This window comes from Neoarius graeffei, chromosome 28 (genome assembly GCF_027579695.1).
Source record: "Neoarius graeffei isolate fNeoGra1 chromosome 28, fNeoGra1.pri, whole genome shotgun sequence".
In the NCBI taxonomy this organism is placed as follows: domain Eukaryota; kingdom Metazoa; phylum Chordata; class Actinopteri; order Siluriformes; family Ariidae; genus Neoarius; species Neoarius graeffei.
In genome coordinates this window covers 39,653,085-39,678,713 of record NC_083596.1, presented here as the reverse complement: position 1 = coordinate 39,678,713, position 25,629 = coordinate 39,653,085, and the positions used below count along the sequence as shown (strand labels likewise).

At 40.9% G+C, this 25,629-nt stretch overlaps 1 protein-coding gene across 1 annotated transcript in view; it reads left to right on the top strand.

Annotated features, from left to right (window-relative positions):
- Positions 1-15,484, top strand: part of bckdk (branched chain ketoacid dehydrogenase kinase) — a 79,019-nt gene extending 63,535 nt beyond the window's left edge. The window contains exons 9-11 of the mRNA XM_060913131.1: positions 11,203-11,292; positions 11,958-12,113; positions 14,210-15,484. Of these exons, the coding sequence (XP_060769114.1) occupies positions 11,203-11,292; positions 11,958-12,113; positions 14,210-14,354 (391 nt within the window). The 3' untranslated portion in view covers positions 14,355-15,484. The remainder of the gene's footprint in view (positions 1-11,202; positions 11,293-11,957; positions 12,114-14,209) is intronic.
- The last annotated feature ends 10,145 nt before the right edge of the window (positions 15,485-25,629 follow it).

Below are 25,629 nucleotides of genomic sequence, written 5' to 3'. Positions count from 1 at the left end.
GCGCATGAAAACGCCGGTGAACTCTAGTGCTAGCTCAACAACCAAATACTGGTACTTTAAGCAGTGATCACGATGGCATGATTTTATCTGATTTTAAATAAATGAGATTGATAATAATGTGAATGTTCACAACTAGTACATACAAACTCTGCAGCTTCTGATTCAGCAGCTGCGTCATACTCCGCAAAAACATCAGCAAGAACCTACAATATAAATGGAAATGCAATACACTAAGCTCAAATGACTCTTGGAAAGTATAATTTCTAAATTTTTTCTACATATTCTTGAAGTCGGTCATCGGGGTACTTGCTACCGTTCCCTAACAACGCATGGCAAAGGGTAAAGTGTAGTGTTGCTACGAGTGCTTGCTAAAGCCTCCGGTGGAAGATCCTCGATGTGCTGATAAGACATACAGTTCTACACAACACGAGTGTCACGATAATCACAAAACAGATGCAAATTGTTAAAATACCTAATTTTTAAGCAATCATGTATTGATCTCTTCCGAATAGAATCTGATAGCCTACCCTCTTTACCCTTTGCCTCTCGTTGCTAGGCGGCAGTTACATGAAAGCCGCAAGCTTTCACAAGCAAATACATGACTGATATCACGCCGACTTTATGATTACATTTATGATTATCATGAATGTGTACTCTATGATGTGTACTCTATGAGCGCTCTGGAGCGAGTCACTTCCAAGATGGCCGCGCAGACCGCATGGTTACTATTTTAAGCATCATGTCGGAGCACTCTATAGCTCTACGTACCTTTATCTTATGTCGTTTCTCAACACGTTCTGACAGTTGGACTGTCTTTGGAGGAGTCGGCTTGTCCCAGGCGACTGCTGGATCCGCTAGATTGTAATTAATTTGTAACAGACGCGAGATGGACAATCGTAACAGAAGTAATGTAACAGACATCATTTTGGAACTCATAGGCTTGACTTTGGCATATAAATGTTTTTATTACATCTCAGAAAATTAAAGTTATCTTTTAACATATCATTCATTAAAGATTACATGTTTTGTGACCTGATGGTAAAAAAAGAAATGGTTTTAGGTGAATAAGTTCATGTCCCCATTTCAGTACCCATAAGCGTGGAATCACTCATATATATAATATTAGTGCTGTCAAAAATGTCACGTTATTAACACGTTAACTTGACTCAATTTTAACGGCGATAATTTTTTTTTTATCGCGAGATTAAAGCTCTGTGACATGATGCCACGCCCCGCACAGCCAGAGTCCTCTGCCCTCCCCCGAAGAGCCACGGTGCGCCGATCGTTTTCCTATCGGCGGCTCCAGCCCCACTTTGCAGTGGCTGTGACAAGACGTGTTATGCTCTGCAATTAAAAAAAAACAAAACACGTTGGTACAACCAGTGTTCGAACTATGCCGATATTTTCGGAGGGTCCCTTTTTTTTCCCTTGGGGGGGGGGGTGCTTGCGCTTGTCTCAGAGCGCGGATCTCCGATCGCGCGCTCACTTCGGATATGCAAATGCTTCCCGTTACACACGATTGCTATGTCAATAAACATCATTTTGCCAATATTTTAGAGACACCCCCCACCCCCACCCCCACCCAACATTTCCCAAATCATGTTTTCAAGGGATCTCCTGTCTGTTTCAGGGGATCTCGGATCCCCCGAGTACCCCCGTAGTTCGAACGGTGAGCAAGCCCATTCACTTTTTTATGCTGGTAAGAGAATTACAATGGTTTTTCATGTGACAAAAATGTGCGATTAAATTGCGATTAATCGCGAGTTAACTATGACAGTCGCGACATTATTCGCGATTAAATATTTTAATCGCTTGACAGCACTAATATATAATGAAATGTAAAGTGCATATGGAATGCAAAATATAAAAGGTAGAGTGGAAAATGAAGATGACATTTAAAAAAAAAAAAAAAAAAAAAGGAGGCAAACATGGAGGTAGATATACTGTGCAATGTCTTGTGCAAAATTGCTAATATAATCCGTGGCTCAAAGCCTGATGGAAATCTAGAGGTAGATGGTGATTATAATCCATGGTTCAAAAGCCTGATGGCCTGGGGGTAAAAACTGTTTGTTAGTCTAGTAGTCCTTGCTTTCACACTCCTGTAGCGTCTGCCAGATGGTAGGCGTGTGAATAGTCTGTGTTGTGGGTGTGTTTGGTCCCTGATGATGCTCTGTGCCCTTTTTGTGACCCGGGTGTTGTAAATGTCCTGTAGTGGGGGGAGGACAGCTCCACAGATGAACTGTGCCATTTTAATGACACGCTGGAGAGCCTTTCTGTCCTGAGTTGTGCATTTCCCGTCCCACACAGTGATGGAATTTGTCAGGACGCTCTCCACTGTGCACCTGTAGAAGTTGCTGAGGAGTTTGGTGGACAGTCCAAATTTCCTCAGCTTCCTCAGGAAGAGGAGTCTCTGAGCCTTCTTGATGGTGTGTTGTGTGTCCAGGTGAGATCCTCACTGATGTGAGTTCCGAGGAATTTAAATGTTTTCACCCTCTCCACCTGTGTCCCGTTGATGTGCAGCGAGGTGTGCTGGTCTCTCCTCCTCTTCCTCGGGTCAATAATCATCTCCTTGGTCTTCTCAGCATTCGAGGAGAGGTTATTTTCCTGGCACCAGGAGACCAGCTGAGCCACCTCCTCCCTGTAGGTGCTCTCATCTCCTCCACCAGTGATCAGCCCAGTGACAGTGGTGTCGTCAGCGAACTTGATGGAAGTGTTGCTCTGGGTGGGGGTGCAGTAATAAGGTTATTGCTTTGTCAACTTGTCTGATGGGCAACTAACGAATGAATAAAAACAAAGGAATAGCTCGACTCCATCCTGGTCCGTCTCATCCAACACAAACTGCAATTTCCTGTTGGCTTTATTTTTCCCTGATATTTTATGGAAGCTTCAAGGCCCTTGGATCGTCAGCATTGCAGATAAACTTTTTACGAAGACCGAGGTTGAGTATCTGTTTTTGATTCCATGTTGGCCTCGCTGATGAGCAGGCAGATAATGTGGCCAAAAATGCCTCACTATAAAGGTCACTGACTGTAAAATCCCAGCCTTTAGACCTCAGACCTGCACCGGTATCTTGTATTTTAAGGAAGTGACCGACTGAATGGGGATGAATGTCTTAAACAGTTTGTATGACCTTTAACCTTGCCATTAAGGTACTTGGTTATGGCCGTCGAGCGGGTTTTTTTTTTTTTTTAAATATATATAAATGTGCCTTAAAGGACCCATGGCATGGTGGTTTGTTGATGCTTTAAACGGGCTCGTGGAGGTTTCTGGATGTTATATCCGCAGCCTTTCTCGAAATTAACCCTCGACACGTAGATATAGCCTCCTGGGGGAGAGCCCCATTTTTAGCCCTTTTCCCAGTGGGTCGTTTTGCTAATGAGAAGCATGGAGGCGGGGAAGGGTAGAGGGTGGGGGCGGGCCATGGGGGGAGGGGCTTGACCAGAAAATTATGGACACACAAAAATAAATGAGAAATACATAACATAAGAAGAAATGACCACTAATCAGGTTCCTTCACAAGTCTAAATAAGGGAGTGGGAAAATGTGTGTACAACACTAGTAGTAGTGTTTGCGTGCACACACATACTCGCTGCTATCAGCGCCTGTAGCCACGCTGCTAAGACAAAACCCCGTTCTCCCTCGGACTCCTTTCGTAAACTCAACGTGACACAGAGAGTGTGTTCGGACTGGTAGTTTACGAACGTATAATACCCTAGGCTTGAACACACACTCCATAACCAAAGAGGATAGAAGCAGCAACTACAGCAACATATCGCTTATCCAACAGAAGACATGCATTGTGGAGCAATAGTCAAACATAAGCTCATAAGTTAGTCAATTTCCAGACTAAACTCAGTTTAACAGAGCATGCTGCATGCTTTTTGGTTTTGTAGCGCAGAGTACCTGGCTAACTGCAGGAAGCGGTTAGCTGCACAGCTAATGTAGCCATTGCAAGGCTAACGCACCGATTTTAAAACACGGCAAAACGACTTAACAGTTATACACTTACTTGTTCGGTGTTTGTTGCTGATGCGGCAGGGATGCTTGGTACGGACCCAGGCTTCAGTGACAGTTGATGTGCAAAACCTGCCCTGTACTGTCCCAAGTTGTGGAAACATTCCTCAGGAAAATGCTTCCGACAAACATACACCGTCTTAGGTAGACTCGACGGCGTATTATTGGAGTAAATAAAATTAAGCCACTGCGTCTTCAGGGGCTCTCCCGTCGGCAGTAAAAACAGACTCCTTTCTGTGTTGTCACATCCATGTACAGCGCAATTTCCATGTTTCGCTCGCTTAGGTGATGCCATGTTGTTGTGTCCTCTATGGTCTCACTACAACTGGGCGGGGCAATCCATACAGTGGGTGGGAATCCAGAGGGGGGGCGTGGGGATCATCTCCCTTGCTGACGTAGTAAAGGGAAGAGCCTATCAACGCGCCGTTTTGACGCGCCATTCTCAAATGTTGACAAAGGTTGGGCATAGTTTGGTTTACACATTATGAAATTTCTAGCCACTGGGGTGACTTAAGAAGGTCAGAGGAACTCATTTTAATGTTAAACCTCAGAAAGTGAAAATTTCATGCCATGGGACCTTTAAAGGGATGCCTTTTCATATTTTTGGGGAGTGGGAGGAGACAAATCTGCTTGCTTTATGCAAATGTACATGGCCAGGTCAGGAAAGATGAGGTTGGACATGGCAAAAATTTATTTTTATGGGTGTCTTATTCCCCCACTACAGTTAAAATGTATAACGCCTCCAAACCCCACTTTTCTCCTTGTACAAAGCAACAATCGTTGTTGATTGACCATGTGTTTTTGAACCATAGGCCATAAATTAACGGAAAAGATTATGGAAAAGATCTGCCGAGACTGAACCGGAAGATCTCAAAGTGGTGTGTGTGTGATGTCACACGTGTAACACAGATCCAGGTATCAATTCCGTTCCAGTGTGCAGCAGCGGTTAGACCAGTCTCGATATGGAATCGCGTTTCGGAGAGAATTCTGATAATGGAGATTCTTTCTTGTTGGATGAAGGGGCAGATGATTTACTCCGGAATATCCATAATGATGGTTCTTTTCGAGCCCCCAAGACGAGAAACAGATGCTAGTTCACAACATTCTTCCTTGAGAGAGATGCGCAGAACGTGGTGGTTACCTTTCATGTGTTTTTCCTGAACGAAACGAATCGAATATTGCAATTTAACACGTTTCAGTTAACGATTGCACACGCACGTTTTTCTTCCTGTTAAAGTGCCCCGTACGCACATATATATACACTTATATTATCAACAGCATGTTATTGTAATTCCTCCTCCCTATACCTCAATCTGTTCCTTATACCTTTTTTTGAACTGGTTTATAGTTGTACATTTCATGAGCTCCACATTCAAACTGTTCCATAGCTTTACTCCACAAATAGTTCAAATAGGAGATACTGAACATTTTTAACGTTGTCCTAGCACTGCGAATTTTAAATTTCAATTTCCCCCTAAAATTATAGCCCCCCTCTCTATCTGAGAACATTGTTTGGATATTCCTTGGTACTTTATAATTCCTTACTTTGTACATTACTAAGGCAGTTTTATATTCTATAATATCCCTGAATTTTAAACATTTTGAATTTAAGAATGGTGAATTAGTATGATCTCGGTAACCAGCACTATGAATTATTCTTATAGCTTTTTTTTGAAGTATAGTTATTGCATGAAGTGAACATTTATACGCATCTCCCCACACCACTGAGCAGTATTAAGTACGGTAAAACCAGGGAACAGTAAAGAATGCGGAGTGAATTATAGTCCAGGACGTACTTAGCTTTACTCACACAGATATGCTTCTTGATAGTTTCATTAGTATGTATTTTATGTGATTTCCAATTAATTCTATCATCTATTATTACCCCAAGAAATTTATTAGAAACTCTTTTCAACTCTTTTTTTTTTTTTTTTTTTTTTGAGTTCATGCACACGTAATGGGTTGAGGAAAGTTCATACTTTAATTTCATGCAGCATGAAAGTGTGATTATTGTTTACAATTTGAAAACAGGAATACAAATAAGGTTCCCGTAGTTTCTGAAGAATCAAGAGTGAATCAAGTAAATTGATTCACACACGCATGCGAGTTTGTTCTAAAGATTCAGTGAAGCTTTCGTTGAGATTAAAATGCACAATATACAGAAAAAAATGGCCAGAGGGAGACTAGATAGGGACACAAAAAGCATTAATAGCAGCAAACTTGTTATTGTAACACAACTTTGTTATGGACCCTTCTTCAATCGCGTGGCATGGATCCACTGTGGAAAAGATCAGTTAAAACAGCAGTAGAAGTAATGGCGACTATGTCTGCAGGCCCACTATGTTGTTTTCCCAATTGTCCAAATCATTACTTTAAAAAGTCATCACACCAGCACCTGTCTCCCACGTGAAAGGGGTGTGTGGTGGAGATAATATTGTATTATTGACCTTGGTACAAATTTTATGCAACTTATCTATAAGGGCTGCAGAATACTCATCCATATGCATATTCAAATCAGAGGTACCCGGAGCCGGAGTTCCCTTCTTCCAGGGGAAGTCTTTATTTCCAAAAATAATTTCTTGGTGTCACACGAATTTCAGCCAGAATGAATTATGGATTACAGAAGCAAACCTGTGTCCTGCATGACCTTAATTAATTTGTCTTTCAGTGTTCGATTAGTACGTTCTACGATACCAGAGGATTGAGGAATGTGAAAACACCAGTTTAGTTTAGAGATACTTACAAAGGTTTTGTGTGACTTTTGAGGTGAAAGGGGTACCTTTGTCGGAATCTATGGCATTTGAAACCCCATAACTATAACAATAATTATTATTGATTTCTTATTATTTTATTGTTATTTCTTTGTCTGTTTTTCTCGACCTGATCATTATCGTCCCGGATCCGAGGGTGGCTCATGAAGGAATCAGGGTCTCTTTCTGGGTGAACCCCAACAAATATCAACACCATCTACCTGTACATTTATTGCCCTATTTATTTTATAATTATTAAATAACATTTTTGTTTTAGACAGATTTAATTATTTATTTTGATTAAACCAACTTTTTAACCTGCACAATTCTGAAGAGATTGTTTTCTAACTCATGTAAATTTGTTCCAGAACAAAACATTTGTGTCATCTGCAAATAATACCATCTTAAATATCTTTGATACATTGCACATATCATTTATATAAAGAATAAACAGTTTAGGACCCAATACTGACCCTTGAGGGACACCACATTCAATATTCAAACGAGTTGAGACAGAGTCCCCCAACTTCACAAATTGTCCTGTTGCTCAAATAACTTCTTATCCAATTTAATACAACTCCCCTTATCCCATATTGTTCCATCTTATTAATTAATATATCATGATTAATAGTATCAAAAGCTTTTTGAAGATCAATAAATATCCCAGCGACATGTTTATCATCTATAGAGTTACTGATTTCTTCAATTGGTTCCATTAGTGCCATCTCTGATCTATTTGCTCTAAATCCATACTGACTATCACGGAGTAGTTTGTATTTTTCAATGAATTTATCTAATCTGTGATTGAATAGTTTTTCAAGAATTTTGGAGAATTGAGGAAGTAAAGAAACAGGTCTGTAATTTGTGAAGTTGTTTGTCCCCAGATTTATACAATGGAAATACTTTTTGCTATTTTCATATTGCTTGGAAATGTACTGGTTTGAAATGACAAGTTACAGATGTGTGTTAATGGTTTAGAAATCCCCCCAATAATAGTTTTCACTAGTTTCATATATCATTCCAACCTGTGGACATTTTATTACATTTATTAACTATATCAATTTCCTTCTCATCTACTGGTGTAAGAAACATAGAACAATAATTCCCCTTTATAATATTATCTATACAATCATTTGTTACTGTCTCAGATATTTTGAGCTAATCTTGGTCCAACATTAACAAAAAAATTATTAAAGCTATTAGCAACTACATCCATGTTATAATTTTCGATACCTTTGTCATTAAAGTATTTAGGGTAATGTATTTGTCCAGAGCCATCTTTAATAATACTATTTAATATATTCCATATTCCTTTATTATTTTTGTTATTTATATATTAGTTTACCATAATAATCCTTCCTATATCTCCTTATGATACTTGTTAACCTTGTTTTTATATTTTTCTGCCTCTTTGGTTCTTAATTTAATAAATTCTCTATATAGAGGTTTTTTTTTTCTTCTTCTTACAGGCATTTTGTAATCCCTTAGTAATCCAAGGTTGTCATTATAGTTTTGTACTATATTGCTTCAGTGGGCAATTTTTATCATATAATAATTTGAATATACTTGGTTATCATTTGCTCTATCAATGCTATTCTCTATATAAACTGATTCCCAGTCTTGTATTAATAAATCATTGGGGTCATTCCATGCCAAATCAACAAGAGGTTATGCTCGACCATCTCAGATTTCAATGAAATTTGGAGGGCTCAGAGATGCTATTAAAAGAAGTTAATCCCCAAAACTTGAGCTTCCTATCACCAATAGTTTCAGAGATACAGGCATTTGAATTTTTCGAAATGTTTTTTTTGCTCAAAACATACATATTTCAAAGTGCAATATAATTATTATGCAAGATATAAACCTAAAATTTTGCACAGAGACTCTCAATGTCTTGTACTACAAGCTTCAACTTCAAATTGCAATGGTCATTGTATATTAGATGGTGATTTTAACAAGGAAATTAAAAAGACAAATTTGCATTTTTTTTTTTTTTTTTTTTGCATTTTTAATTCATTCTGGAAGTTTGCCTGTGGCAGTAATGCTTAAACTAAGAATGTTATTCAAATCTACACAGAAATATCTACCAATTTCAGTTTTACCAAGTCTCCACTATTCCTAGTTTGTCTGTAATAGGGTTTTGAAATTCGCCGATTTCTAAAACATGCCATTTTCAGTAGCAAGAAATCCAATGTGGGATAGCAGTTAGGAACTTGTAAGTTTTTTTCAGTAATCCCCAAGACCCATATTTTATATTTCCAAATTTTTGTTCTGTGTCTCTCAAGTATTTTTAAACTACAGGGGTTTAAAAAATCCATTTTCACCAAATTCGAATTTTTGATATATTTTCATATAACTGATATTTGAGGGTTAATAAATGCTTCAATAAGGCTCAAGTAGGTTAGGAGACATGTTTCTTCCTCAATTTTAAATAAAATTTCAATTAATGCTCAGTATTAATTATTTGTAAATTGATTTTAATCCAAGACTGTGTAACATTAGCAATCAATGACCAGCTATTGTGTGCCAGTCAACAGCCAGCCTTATCAATATCAACACAGCACAATAGGTGACCTTTGATACCTTTGGGTCTTGGGGATTACTGAAAAATTTACAAGTTCCAAACTGCTATCCCACATTGGATTTCTTGCTACTGAAAATAGCATGTTTTAGAAATCGGCGAATTTCAAAACCCTATTACAGACAAACTAGGAATAGTGGAGACTTGGTAAAACTGAAATTGGTAGATATTTCTGTGTAGATTTGAATAAAATTCTTAGTTTAAGCATTACTGCCACAGGCAAGCTTCCAGAATGAGTTAAAAATGCAAATTTGTCTTTTTAATTTCCTTGTTAAAATCACCATATAATATACAATGACCATTGAAATTCTAAGTTGAAGCTTGTAGTACAAGACATTGTCTCTCTGTGCAAAATTTTAGGTTTCTATCTTGCATAATAAAGATTATATTGCACTTTTTGAAAAATGTATGTTTTGAGCAAAAATCAAAAAATTCAAATGCCTGTATCTCTGAAACCGCTGGAGATAGGAAGCTCAAATTTTGGGAATTAATTTCTTTTAATAGCATCTCTGAGCCCTCCAAATTTCATTGAAATCTGAGATGGTCGAGCATAAATTTGTCAGGTATCTGTTGATTTGGCATGGAATGACCCCATTATTTAATGCAAACATGGCTTCCTCAGTCCTAACTCTTCTATACTTAAATTTATGGTCTGTCATATTTCTCTTATGATTGCAGTCATAAATTGTAAAAACTGGTAGATGATCACTAATATCATTGATAAATATTCCACTTATGTTATCTATATCATTGGTAAATATATTATCTATTAAGGTAGCACTATGGTCAGTAATTCTGGTGGGTCTGGTAATTTTTGGGTGGAGACTCATACTGTACATGGTATTAATAAATTCCTCAGTCATACTGTGCTTATTAGGGTTCAACAGATCAATATTAGATAAACCTTTTAAACCTTAAAGTGCATATCACAGGTAAATTCAGGAGCAAGATCAATGTAATTCTCCTGTTTTATATTAAACTTTGGTCAAATATCTGTCACGTTTTGTGCAATTTTTTTTTTTTTTTTTTTTTTTTTTTTACCTTGCGCAATACCAGAAAAATTCAGTTGAAATCAAGCCATTTGAGGCGAACTGGTCCGCCTCTGGAAAAACTTGGCATTTGGATTTCCTGGCAAACATTGATTTTCATGACGTCGCGTGCGGGACGCCTCCTTCTGAATCCTACGTCAGCGCTGGTTTGTTTGCGAGAACGACCTGGTGGTTTTCTGCAAGTTTCTTCAACGTTATCGCGTAATTTATTAAAATGGTTAACAGATGTATCGTAGGAGAGTGTAGCAACACCAATCTTGATGGGATTAGTACTCCTCATTTCCCAAAAGACCAGACAATGAGAGAGAAATGGGAGCGCTTGGTCTACACAGGCTGTGCACTGAAACCGTGCAAAGCTCGCGCAGCCTGCTGGTGCTTCCGCAGGTGACGTCACGAATCTGGCTCCAGACTCCCTTGGGATTTTTCCAGATGCGTTTTATTTTGTTTTTCTGCTGTAGACAGATGGCCTTGTGCAAAATTACCCTTCTGAATGAGTGTGTAAAGGGACATACTTTTCATATTAAAAAAAAACCCCACAAAATTGGTCCGGAATACGCACTTTAAGTGCTGACATAGAATTTTATACAAAAAAAAAAAAATCACAAAAGACCTGAATAATCAGTAAGCAATGTTTTTGGACATCTGTTCTAATCTCGACAATCATCTTCGGTTCTGTAATATTTTGCTCATGTATGATTTTCAACTCTTGGCCTTATAGTTGAGCCATGACGCTTGGGTTAATAGTTAATGTTGCATATGGGTCATTTAATCCTTGTAAAACTTGTATTTGTCCCTTTTTTTTTTATAGGGCCACAATGGAGAGCCATTTAGACACGCCTTACAACGTCCCGGACGTGGTGGTTACCATCGCCAACAATGATACGGACTTTGTCATCAGGTGAGCCTGTGTATGCAGGAACCCTTTGGGTTGGCTGCACTTTTCTGTATTCAAACTCCATTTCAATTTCTGCGCCAGTGTTTTTAGATAATTAGCCAAACAAAACAGTCTTGTTAGCAGACTTAAACCATTGGCGTGTAGGACATGATTTGATCTCCTTGCCTCCGTTTGCTATGGAAGGACACCTGGGGTAAAATTTAACTAACTGCTTTAGATGCTTGGCCCTCAGCATTGTCGAATGCATTTTCCTGACAGATTGAGGCCTTTTATCCAACCTTTTTTAAGTGTTTATTTGAGCGCAGAGTGCAGTTGTTCTGGAGAAAGAGGTCCATTAACTCGAGTTGCGCCATCGTGTTGAGTTGCGCAAGTCGTGTTGAGTGCTGAAAGTAAAGATCTGTTTGCAGGTGTGATAAATTTGACCAGCGTGCACACATTTGCTTTGCCAGGACCTGGTCAGCATTTTAACCGCTTTTTGAACTGATCAAGCAGAAAGTCCACCTCGTCCCAGTCCCACGCAGCGCTCTACTGAACATCTGCCTGGGGTTTATGTAACTGTGCTGTTTCTTGCATTTGTGTGACACTGATGAAACTTTTTTTTTTTTAAATCTGATCCCCTTGTGGGTGAAAGAGTCCAGAGTCTGCCCTGATTTGCTGTTCTTGTGCAGGATCTCGGATCGGGGCGGCGGCATTCCCCACAGCATCATGGATAAAGTGATGGACTACCACTTCAGCACGGCCGAGCAGAGCACACAGGACCCGCGCATGAGCAACCTCTTCAACACCATGACCAACAGCGGCCCTCAGTCAGGCCCCATGCACGGGTGAGTGAGCATTACGCCAGCTTTTATCCGAAGCTGGCTGAAAGGCCCAAGGGGGAATTATGTCGCGGTAATGTCCATTTCACGAAGGGTGCTCACCTTCTGGAATCAACTCCTCTCACAACTTGTGGAGGAATTTCACCAAACTTGGCAAAAGGATTCTTTTTTTTTTTTTTTTTTATGACCGTTACACTACTGTTCAAAAGTTTGGGGTCACCCAGACAATTTTGTGTTTTCCATGAAAAGTCACACTTTTATTTCCCACCATAAGTTGTAAAATGAATAGAAAATATAGTCAAGACCTTTTTCTGGCCATTTTGAGCATTTAATCGACCCCACAAATTAATGTGATGCTCCAGAAACTCAATCTGCTCAAAGGAAGGTCAGTTTTATAGCTTCTCTAAAGAGCTCAACTGTTTTCAGCTGTGCTAACATGATTGTACAAGGGTTTTCTAATCATCCATTAGCCTTCTGAGGCAATGAGCAAACACATTGTACCATTAGAACACTGGAGTGAGAGTTGCTGGAAATGGGCCCCTATACACCTATGGAGATATTGCACCAAAAACCAGCTAGAATAGTCATTTACCACATTAGCAATGTATAGAGTGGATTTCTGATTAGTTTAAAGTGATCGTCATTGAAAAGAACAGTGCTTTTCTTTCAAAAATAAGGACATTTCAAAGTGACCCCAAACTTTTGAACAGTAGTGTATACGCATATTGGAAATTTTGTTTAATTTGGGCAGATTTTCCCCAGAGTTCTGCGCTTGAACGCGGCTGAGTGGGGCTGTTGGAGTTGCATTTCGACTACAACCGCGCTGAACCGTGCTGGCTGGAAGTGGGTGGACACATTGGGTGGAGTTAGCGAAAGTGGGTGGACGTCACGTGATGTCGTTAGGCAGCGCAAACAGTGACATCAGTGACCTTTTAAGCGGTAGTCTCACGACCCGGATAGTAAACAATAAACATGGAGGACATGGAGTCGTTAGTGTTGCTGGTCTTGGTGCTGTGGCTTGTTGTCACCGACAACGCCAACAGATACTGGCAAGAGCGTATAGATGAGGCGGGGCGCATAAGGCTTCAGAAATTCTCGTAATTCGTCTTCTTCCGGGTTTACGGTGTTTACAGATCCCAGCGTGCTCGCGGGGCGTGTGTGGGCGTGTGAGGACACTCCTCCTCACCAGTCAGTGCACAGGGGAGTGTCTCCTCACGCCCCTAGCCCCACTCGGCTCGGTTTGGCTCGCTTCAGCCCTACTCCAAAACCGTGCAAGTTTTGGGTGCTGAGTAAGGCTGAAGCGAGCTGAGTCGTGCTGCTCTGAGGTAGTCGAAACGCGAGCCGTGTCGGGCTGAAGTGAGCTGAAAAAGGGTAGTGGAAAAGGGCCATTTCAGGCCAACCCAATCCGGTACAGGCCAGGTTTAACTGCAAGGGCTTTGGTATGCTGTCACAACACTGCCCCCTTACTGTAAGCCTTTCTAAACGCATGACTCTGAAGTAAAAACCACACAGGTCAGCACTGACTCACCTCATGAGCGTTTCCATGATGTAATGTGTGTCTGCAGTCTGTCTTCTCGTGATCGTGGCCTACCCTGATTTAAAAAATCATTTCACTACAGAGTTCCGTTGAAGTTTAGCTGTTGTGGCCTTTTATGGTTCATTTTTCACCACAGTTGAGCTCAAGTGAAATGTGTATTAGGAAGTATGTTGACGAGTGCTGTAGGAAAATGATCCATGTTGGGAAGTTGGGAAAGCAGCTGAAACGAGCAGGGGTTTTTTTTTTAATTATTTTTTTTTTTTTAAATATAGCCCGAAATTCTAAACCCAATGGTTTGAGTATGATGGTAAAAATCTTTTTTTTTTTTTCCTGGCTAGCTTTCTTTAAAAAAAAAAAAAAACCTGTTTTGTCTGTATTTCATATCTTGGAACACATTATCTGTTCAGCTTGCATGATGTATTTTGGCTAGCTCTCTCATACTTTTATTTTAAGACTTTCTTTCAAAACTGATTACTGCGCATTTAACCTGGTGTGTGCGTGTATTTCTCTTCTCCCCCCCCCCCCCCCCCCCCCCCCCCAAACCTTGTTTATTATCTGTCTCTAGGTTTGGTTTTGGTCTGCCCACCTCGAGGGCATATGCTGAATATCTGGGCGGCTCGTTGGCTATCCAGTCGATGCAGGGAATCGGCACAGACGTCTACCTGCGTCTGCGCCATATTGACGGGAAAGGAGAGAGCTTCAGAGTGTGACCCAGTGGCCAATTCTGCCAGTCATGTTGAGCGTTTCATATTTTCACCAAGGCCTGGAAGCTTCACTGCTCACATCTTCAGACATTGCTTCCTGTCTTTTCTCGGGGTTTTTTTTTTTTTAAACGTTATTTCTCTGCATGAAAGTGTCTGAGGGAAAGGAAGAAAAAGCATGAAGTATTAGAGAAGTCTCCTAAGTTACTAAAGCTAGACTCTTATAAAGCTCCTGGATGAAGCTGTCTAAGGATAATTGAACTCCTAAAGGGCTCCGAGCTCTCTTCGGTGACTCCTGCTGAGTGAAAGGCTCATCATAGCAGTTATGAATGATCTTGCATAGTACGTTCCGATCTAACTGCCTTACAGAAACAATAACTCCGCGTTTGGGTCAGTCGTCATGCCCAGCGTGTAATCCTAATTGTTTTTGAAAACTTGTTTCCCAAAACAAGGTTTTGGTTTTATGTCGGTTTCCTGGGCAAAGCAGATTGGCTACAGAATGCTCAGTTTGTTTGTTTTTTAAAAGTCATGGTGTTTTGTTTGTTAATCTGTCCAGGATTTAGATTATTAAAGGTGTATATTTTACTAACATTTTATTCATATTGGAAGATATTCTTCACCTGTCGTCCTGCATGTGTGGCCCGGTACAACTCACATTCCAGTCGGCATCAGCTGTGAAGATAGTACGTTTTTGAGTTCAGTTAGATTTAATAACTTCAATAAAGATTTCCTGTTCACTACAGCAGGTTGCTCGTTGCTGTATTAACGCCACATGACTATAGTATGTAACGGATTTGTACCTGTGGTGGATTTTTTTGAGAAATGGCCTCAGCGAAATGACGCGTCAAAGGGTGTGTGTGTGTGTGGGGTGTTGGGGTTTGCCCTCCTACAGGGTAAAGACTAGTATTAACCTACGCTCGAAAGAAGCGATGTATTGCATTACATGTAATATTGTGTACAAAGTTATGGTCTGATCGGTACATCGTACCACAAATTCCTTTTGTAAATATATGTATATGATGGCGTGAAGTGTCAAGGACGGGGTCATTTTATTAGGGTTTTTGTATGTAGCGCCCCCTCCTCTCTAGAGGCCAAATCTAAATAGTTTCTTGCGCATTATAAAAATCCTGATTACGCAACCACCTGCCTCACCTGTAGTTTTTCTTCACCAAATCTTGTTACAAAGCATGTGGATGTATTTTTCATGTAAGGGGGGGTGGGACTGGAATGTGCTGTTCCAGGAATGTAATCCACTACATGAACTGGAGGTACTGTTATCCTGCGGTTGTGATAATCTTGAGAAACCACAAATGACTCAGAGTTCTTCAGTACTGTATGTCCAGGAACAGCTATGCCTCAGGGTTTACAAAGTACAGACACTGAAATTCCTTCCAAAATGCTAAACATCTCTTCCTAGAAAACTTCATATTGAAGATTACCTTACAAGTCTCTGTGGAAGTTAATGTGCAAGCAATAGCACGTTTTAATATAAACGTGACTTGCCATGCGGCTTTCGACACCGTCTGTGCTGTTGCTATAGACTATAATTGCACCTCCCTGAAACTGAGTAACTTGAAAGTATTTTCTCAGTATCTCAAAATTGAACATGGGAAGGAGTTCAGTTCTGCAAGCTTTCCACATAAGGAGTAGATCTAATTTTAAAATGGGACGCAGCCACATTTTCAGCCTTGAGGCTTGGATCCTTTTGTTTATACTTTGAAATGGTTTTTAAGCCTATGCAGCTTGGATGTATTTGCTTGAAAGATGCACACTATGTCCAGTTGTATCTGTTTACAATATTCAGGGCGTAAGTAATTAATATAGGAGGCCTGAACAAAGCTGACACTGTTTTTTACAAGTGCCCTCTTGTAGACCGTTTTCTTTTAAATGTTTGGCTAATGAGTGTGTAGGGAAAAGTCTACACCGTATAGTTGCATGAATAAACAAGACGTGATATTTGGGGATTACGGAAGTTCAGTTCTCCTAATACAACCCCAATTCCAAAAAAAGTTGGGATGCTATGTAAACTGTAAATAAAAACAGAATGCGATAATTTGCAAATCATGGAAACCCTATATTTCATTGAAAATAGTACAAAGACAACATATCAAATGTTAAAACTGAGAAATGTTATTTTTTTTGAAAAATGTATGCTCATTTTGAATTTGATGTCGATGTCAGCAACACGTTTCAGATAAGTTGGGACGGGGTAACAAAAGACTGGAAAGTGTAATGCTAAACAAACAAAAGAAAACTAATTTGGTTAATTGGCAACAGGTCAGTAACAAGATTGGGTATAAAAAGAAAGTAAAGATGGGGAGGGGTTCACTGCTCTGTGAAAGACTGCATGGGCAAACAGTGCAACAATTTAAGAATAACATTCCTCAATATTAAATTGCAAAGAATTTGGGGATCACATCATCCATGGCACATAATATCAAAAGATTCAGAGAATCTGGAGAAATCTCTGTATGCAAGAGACAAGGCTGAAAACTGACATTGGATGCCTGTGATCTTCAGACCCTCAGGCGACACTGCATTAAAAGCAGACGTGTCTAATGGAAATCACTGTATGGGCTCAGGAACACTTCAGAAAACCATCGTCTGTGAAAACAGTTCATTACTGCATCCACAAATGCAAGTTAAAACCAGATATAATGTCACCTTCTCTTGGTATGAGCTCTTCTACGATGGCCTGAGGCGAAGCGGAAAATTATCCCGAGGTCTGAGGAATCAAAAGTAGAAATTCTTTTTAGAAATCATGGACATCACGTCCTCCAGGCTAAAGAGGAGAGGGACCATCCGACTTACCAGTGCACAGTTCAAGAGCCAGCATCTGTGATGGTATGAGGGTGCATTAGTGCACATGACATGAGTAGCTTGTACATCAGGGAAGGTATGATTAATGCTGAATGATGTATACACGTTTCAGAGCAATATGCTGCCATCCAGACAAAATATTTTTCAGGGAAGGCCTTCGTTTAGCAAAACAATGCCAAACCACTTTCTGCACATATTAAAACTACATGGCGCTGTAATAAGAGTCCAGGTGCTAAACTGGCCTGCTTGCAGTCCAGACCTGTCTCCCATTTAAAACATTTGGCACATTATGAAGCGCAAAATACAGCAAAGGAGACCTCGAACTGTTGAGCAACTGAAATTGCATATCAGGCAAGAATGGGACATTTCTCTTTCCAAACTATAGCAGTTGGTCTCCTCAGTTCACAGAAGTTTACAGTGTTGTTAATAGTAGAGGTGATGCAACACAGTGGTAAACATGCCCCTGTCCCAACTTTTTTGAAATGTTACTGACATCAAATTCAAAATAAGCATATATTTTCAAAGAACAATAAAGTATCTCAGTTTCAACATTTGATATGTTGTCTTTGTACTATTGTCAATGAAATATAGGGTTTCTGAGATTTGCAGATCACAATCTGTTTTTATTTACAGTTTACACAGCATCCCATCTTTTTTGGTATTGGGGTTGTAGTTAACTAGAAGGGCACTGGGTAGAGTGCATATTGTACCTCCGTGAAGCCACCTACTATCAACATCAAAATCAAGTCACTTGAACCTAGGGTCATATTAAAGCTCATCTCATCTCATTACCTCTAGCCGCTTTATCCTGTTCTACAGGGTCGCAGGCAAGCTGGAGCCTATCCCAGCTGACTACGGGCGAAAGGCAGGGTACACCCTGGACAAGTCGCCAGGTCATCACAGGGCTGACACATAGACACAGACAACCATTCACACTCACATTCACACCTACGGTCAATTTAGAGTCACCAGTTAACCTAACCTGCATGTCTTTGGACTGTGGAGGAAACCGGAGCACCCGGAGGAAACCCACGCGGACACGGGGAGAACATGCAAACTCCGCACAGAAAGGCCCTCGCCAGCCACGGGGCTCGAACCCGGACCTTCTTGCTGTGAGGCGACAGTGCTAACCACTACACCACCATGCCGCCCATATTAAAGCTGTCCACCAAATTTCATCCAAATCTGTTCACTACTTTTTGAGTTGTGTTGGGAATAGATAAAATGATCCTGGATTCATATACATATCTGGATTTACATCAACATGTAATCAATTGTTCCTTGGCCTGTGGTTCACCTTTCGTCCAAATCTGTTCTCTACTTTTTGAGTTATGTTGGGAACAGACAAACGTAGGTGAAAACATAACCTCGTCCAAGATGGTTGATGGAGGTAAAGTCAGTAATGAGAATTTTCTTATAATGATGTCTTTTTTTCTGATAATTATGAGATCCTATTATTTTATAATCTCATAAGAATGAAATCCTGTCTTGTAATTATGACTTGCTATCACATATCTATTTTTGCACATTCCAGCACATACTGTACAGCTTGGACTTCAACAACTCATGCAAATACCTCTTAAATATGTCCACTTTTCACATTTGTATATTTCAGATTCTTCTGGGGTTTTTTTATTCAATATATGTATAGCTACTTTTTATCCCTTGCTGGGCAAAAGGCCTGAAGGGGGATTATGGCATGGCGATGTATGTCCGTCCGTCTGTCCATCCCGGGAAGGGTACTCACCTTCTGAAATCAACTCCTCTTACAATTTTTGGAGGAATTTCACCAAACTTGGCAGGAATCTTTGTTATACGTCAGTAATACGTATATTGTAATTTTGTTAAATTTGGTCACGTTTTACCAGTTACAGCCCTTGATTAACAAAATTATAATTTGACAATTGTGTTTTTTTTTTCTCCTTTTGAAATCAACTCCTCTCACAAGCTGTGGAGGAATTTCACCAATCTTGGCAAAAGGCCTTGTTATATGTCGGTACTACACATATTGTAATTTCGTTCAATTCGGTCATATTTTACCAAAGTTTTGGCCCTTGATGTACAAGCTGGTACTTTAACAATTTCATGAAGGTGTGCTTGCCTTCAGACATCAACTCCTTTCACAATATTCAGAGGAATTTCATGTAATTTGGCAGAAAGTGGGTTTTTTTTTTAAAAAAATTATCTTTATTTTTATCTTTTATTTTTATCTTTTATCTAACCCTTTTATCTACCGCTGGCCGAAAGCCCTGAAGGGGGATTATGTTGTGGTGATGTGTGTCCGTCCCGGGGAGGGTACTCACCTTCTAACATCAACTCCTCTCACAGTTTTTTTGGAGGAATTACTCAAAACTTGGCAGGATTCTTTGTTATACGTCGGTAATACGCATATTGCAATTTCGTTCAATTCAGTCGCGTTTCATCAGAGTTATGGCCAAGTTGCCAGCAGGGGATATTGTGCTCTCAGAGCGCTCTTGTCCATCCATCCATTATCCGTAGCCGCTTATCCTGTCCTACAGGGTCGCAGGCAATCTGGAGCCTATCCCAGCTGACTATGGGCGAAAGGCAGGGTACACCCTGGACAAGTCGCCAGATCATCGCAGGGCTGATACATAGACACAGACAACCATTCACACTCACATTCACACTCATGGTCAATTTAGAGCCACCAATTAGCCTAACCTGCATGTCTTTGGACTATGGGGGAAACCGGAGCACCTGGAGGAAACCCACGCGGACACGGGGAGAACATGCAAACTCCACACAGAAAGGCCCTCGCCGGCCATTGGGCTCGAACCCAGGACCACTTTGCTGTGAGGCGACAGTGCTAACCACTACACCACCGTGCCGCCCGAACGCTCTTGTTGTCTTTGTTAAATTCTTCTATTTTAACTGTTCAAGCACCAATCACTAAAGCAAATTCCTTGTACGTGAGAACATACTTGGCAATAAACTTGATTCTGATAATACTGTATTAAGCTCTCATTATTAGGTTCTCATAATAAGGCATTAAAGCTCATAGGCAACGGTTTTAATTTTATGCACATTTGAAACTTTATACATTAAAAAAACCCTCTGTAATTTTCTTCTGGTCCCAAGAAGTATTGTTAATAAGTAATAATTAAAATAAGTTAGTGCGGATCGTGACAAATTTCCGTTCGGCGATTTTCGTGACCACTCGGCGCGTGACGTCATTTAAGCCAAACAAACCTCTTGAGTTGAGTCCACTTCCGTTTACTTACATTGCCGTTTGGCTTGAGTGCAGACGTGCGTTCGGGAATTTCCAAAGAAAAACCCCATGCCTTATTGTTGTGCAGTGAACTGCAACAACAGGACCGGTTCAGGATGAAGTTTTTACCTTTTTCCGGAAGAGGCGGAGAGAGTGGATTGTGCGCCGCTCTGAGCTCCGATCACTTTGACGACAATTCATTTCTGAAGAATCCTCATCTGTTGGAGAGTTGAGGTGTCAGTGTCGGACAGAGAAGCTCAAACCTGACGCTGTTCCAACAAAATTCGAGCACAAAAGCAGTCAAAGAAGAAACGGACCAGCAACGCTCAAGCAAAAAGGAGAAAATTGGAGATAAACATTTTTCCCTTTGCTTGCAATTTTTCAAGTAAAGAATCCTGAGGGATCCTGTACAGTCATTGTGGAAATGAGACTAAAGGGATAGTTTGTCATGGCGACCTGCCAGCATGCTAACATGATATATAAGTGCATCTCAAAAAATTAGAATATTGTGAAAATTCAATATTTTCCATCAGTTATTTAAGAAAGTGAAAATGTTTATATATTATACTCATTACACATAAACTAAAATGTTTCAAGCATTTTTCTATTTTAATTTTAATCAGTATGGCATACAGTACAAAAACATAAAAAAAACCCATCTCAAAATATTAGAATATTTCATTTCGAGTTGGGGGAAACAGTATGAACACAGTGTATCTCTCGGTCTAGTTCAGTACACACAACCACAATCATGGGGAAGACTGCTGACTTGACTGTTGTCCAGAAGATGATCACTGATGCCCTCCACAAGGAGGGTAAGCCACAAAAGGTCATTGCTGAAAAGGGTGGCTGGAAAAGGTGCACAAGCAACAGGGATGGCTGCAGTCTTGAGAGGATTGTCAAGAAAAGTTGATTCAAGAACTTGGAAGAGCTTCACAAGGAGTGGACTGAGGCTGGTGTCAGTGTATCAAGACCCATCACGAACAGACATCTTCAAGAAAGGGGATACAACTTTCACATATCAAGCTACTCCTGAGCCAGAGACAATGTCAGAAGTGTCTTATCTGAGCTAAGGAGAGAAAGAAATGGACTGTTGCTCAGTGGTCCAAAGTCCTCTTTTCAGATGAAAGTACATTTTGCATTTAATTTGGAAATCACGGTTCTAGAGTCTGGAGGAAGAGTGGAGAGGCACAGAATCCAAGGTGTTTGAAGCCCAGTGTGAAGTTTCCACAGTCTGTGATGATTTGGGGTGCCATGTCATCTGCTGGTGTTGGTCCACTGTATTTTATCAAGTCCAAAGTCAACACAGCCATCTACCAGGAGATTTTAGAGCACTTCATGCTTCCACCTGCTGACGAGCTTTTTGGAGATGCTGATTTCCTTTTCCAGCAGGACTTAGCACCTACCCACAGTGCCAAAACTACTACCAAATGGTTTGCCGACCATGATATTACCGTGTTTGATTGGCCAGCCAACTTGCCTGACCTGAACCCCATAGAGAATCTATGGGGTATTGTCAAGAGGAAGATTAGAAACACCCGACCCAAAAATACAGATACGCTAAAGGCCACTATCAAAGCAACCTGGGCTTCAATAACACCTCAGCAGTGCCACAGACTGATCACCTCCATGCCACACCACATTGATACAGTAATTCATGGTAAAGGAGCCCCAACCAAGTATTGAGTGTATAAATGAATATACTTTTCAGAAGTTGGACATTTCTGTATTGTAAATCCTTTTTTTGATTGATCTTAGGGAATATTCTAATAATTTGAGATACTGGATTTCTGATTTTCATGAGCTATAAGCCATAATCATCAAAATTAAAACAAAAAAGGCTTTAAATATTTCACTTTACATGTAATGAATATAGAATATGTGAAAGTTTACCTTTTTGAATTAAATTATGAAAAAAGGAACTTTTTCATGGTATTCTAATTTTTTGAGATGCGTGTGTGTGTGTGTGTGTGTGTGTGTGTGTAATATAAAGTGTGTGTCCGAACGCAAGTGTTCCTAATAACGTGGCCACTAAGTTGAAGTTGATTTGCAATGGGTAGCATGCTAACATGCTATTGATTAACATGATTAATGTTTGTGTGTATGTTTAGAGCAGGCTATAAATAGTATAATGCTTGTATTAATATTAGCAATAAATTATATTAGCAATATAAACGAATCCACGTTCTATCATAGGGATTGTGTGTGTGTGTGTGTGTGTGCCCCTGTGCACATCAGTGGGGAACCCCATTAAACATCCTGGTATGGACCACTCATAGATCTATGGGACCACTTTCATGTGACGTCACAGCCGATCCAGATTGTAAACAGACGCCATCTTGTCGGTCAAACGCCATATTTTCGCCTTCTGCTTCTGGTTCTACTTCTACCTTTTCTTCTGGAAAACCCTACTATATACTACAATTCTACTACAACGTTAACTCCACTGAAAATCAATAAAACATAAGACGAGTGGAATCCTGTGTCCGAGTCCTTCCCTTTCAAGTGTGGGAAACCCATGATGCTCACATACACTTGACAGTAGGCTGCCACGGGACCCTGACAGGCATGCAAAATGGAGTAGTGTAATGCAATGGTGTAGTGGTTAGCGCTGTCGCCTCACAGCAAGAAGGTCCAAGTTCAAGCCCCGTGGCTGACAAGGGCCTTTCTATGCGGAGTTTGCATGTTCTCCCCGTGTCCGTATGGGTTTCCTCCGGGTACTCTGGTTTCCCCCACAGTCCAAAGACATGCAGGTTAGGTTAACTGGTGACTCTTTGACCGTAGGTGTGAATGTGAGTGTGAATGGTTGTCTGTGTCTATTGGCCCTTTTCCACTACCCTTTTTCAGCTCACTTCAGCTCGCTTCAGCTCACTTCAGCCCGACACGGCTCGCGTTTCGACTACCAAAAACCAGCACGACTCAGCTCGTTTCAGCCCTGCTTAGCCCCTAAAACTCGCACCGTTTTGGAGTGGGGCTGAAGCGAGCCAAGCCGTGCCGAGTGAGGTTGGGGGCGTGAGCAGACACTCCCCTGTGCACTGATTGGTGAGGAGGAGTGTCCTCACATGCCCACACACGCCTCGCGAGCGCGCTGGGATCTGTAAACACCGCAAACCCGGAAGGAGAAGAATTACGAATTACGAGAATTTCTGAAGCCTTATGCGCCTCGCCTCATCTATACGCTCTTGCCAGTATCTGTCCGCGTTGTCGGTGACAACAAGCCACAGCACCAAGACCAGCAACACTAACGACTCCATGTCCTCCATGTTTATTGTTTACTATTCGGGTCGTGAGACTACCGCTTAAAAGCTCACTGAATCAGTGACATACAGAGCATCGTGGACGAGTTCGCGGAGCGCAAGGCTCGTCGTATGCCCTTCAAATAATGCGCGCAGTAGGCTATTGATGTTTTATTATGAGTCATGTACAGTATGTCGCCTAATGTTTTTTTGTTTCTGAGTTACATGTTCGTTTGAAGGACTTAATGTACAAAATAACATAGTTGCACCCCGTAGTGTTGAAATTGGTAAACACAGTGCATTCAGTGAGGTTTGCACCGCCCTCCTTTTATTTCTGACTCTTCCTGTCACCGTTGCAACCTCTGAGCGCTCATTCGTATGCCCTTCAAATAATGTGCGCAGTATAGGCTACTGATGTTTTATTATGAGCCATGTACAGTATCCTAATGTTTTTTGTTTCTGAGTTACATGTTCGTTTGAAGGACTTGATGTACTAAATAACATAGTTGCACCCGGTAGTGTTGAAATTGGTAAACACCGCAGTTGCGGACATTTTGTAGCCTAAAATGATGTTATGATAAGCTTTAATAAAGGGCCCGGTTGGGGGCGTCGTGGCTCAGGTGGTTAAGGCGCCATACCATGAATGCGGGCGACCCGGGTTCGATTCCGGCCCGAGGTCATTTCCCGATCCCTTCCCGTCTCTCTCCCGCTCATTTCCTGTCTCTACACTGTCCTATCCAATAAAGGTGCAAAAAGCCCAAAAAAATATATCTAAAAAAAAAATAAATAAAGGGCCCGGTCATTTGCCCCGCCCCCGGCCCGGCTCTGACTTGTTCCGCCACTGTCACTGATGTCACTGTTTGCGCTGCTTAACGACATCACGTGACGTCCACTCGCTTTCGCTAACTCCACCCAATGTGTCCACCCACTTCCAGCCAGCACGGTTCAGCGCGGTTGTAGTCGAAATGCAACTCCAACAGCCCCGCTCAGCTCGACTCGGCACGGCACGGCTCGGCTCAGCCGCGTTTGTAGTGGAAAAACGGCATATGTGTCAGCCCTGTGATGACCTGGCGACTTGTCCAGGGTGTACCCCGCCTTTCGCCCGTAGTCAGCTGGGATAGGCTCCAGCTCGCCTGCGACCCTGTAGAACAGGATAAAGCGGCTACAGATGATGAGATGAGATGATATATCAAACATAATTTTTTGACAATGACAAGTATATTAATTTTGCGACCAAAGTCACCTACCCTTTTAATTTCCGCGCGTGATGTCATCGGCAGGTTCCCCTTCTTGTGTACCACGTGACGTGTGACGTGGCACATATTATCAGCAATGGCAGATAGAACGCGATAAAAATAATACCAATAAATCTAGCTAATACCAATAAATCTAGCTAACTGAAAGATTAACTCAAAATTTTTCGCAATTTTTTTGGCCCCCATATACGAGGAGAAATGACTCTCTCACTTTGGGGGTTTCCTGGTCTAAAAATAGACCGACACGTGGTACACAAGAAGGGGAACCTGCCGATGACATCACGTTTCACTACCGCGCGGAAATTAAAAGGGTAGGTGACTTTGGTCGCAAAATTAATATACTTGTCGTTGTCAAAAAATTATGTTTGATATATCATTTTGAAGCTAAAAGATTTCTCTGTCTAGTCATGTTGTCATAAAATATATTGTATTTTATGCCAAAGAATACATCCAATGGTGGAATGGCACTTTAAGTCATAATGTTGAGGAAAAAACGTGCTCATTCTGATGAAATAGTGAGTCATGATTATGAAACACAGTAGTATATGGTAATTATGAAAGAGTCTCTTTTTATTTACGCACATTTATTTTCCAAACAAAGTGAAACACAACAGAAGAAGAAAACGCCTGACTCATGAGCAAGTCCTCGAACCTTAACACGCATGCGCGTTTTCAAAAGCAGGGATTTCCTCAGAAACTCAAGATGGCCGCACGCTCGTCACGTGACCTGTCGAAGCCCAAAA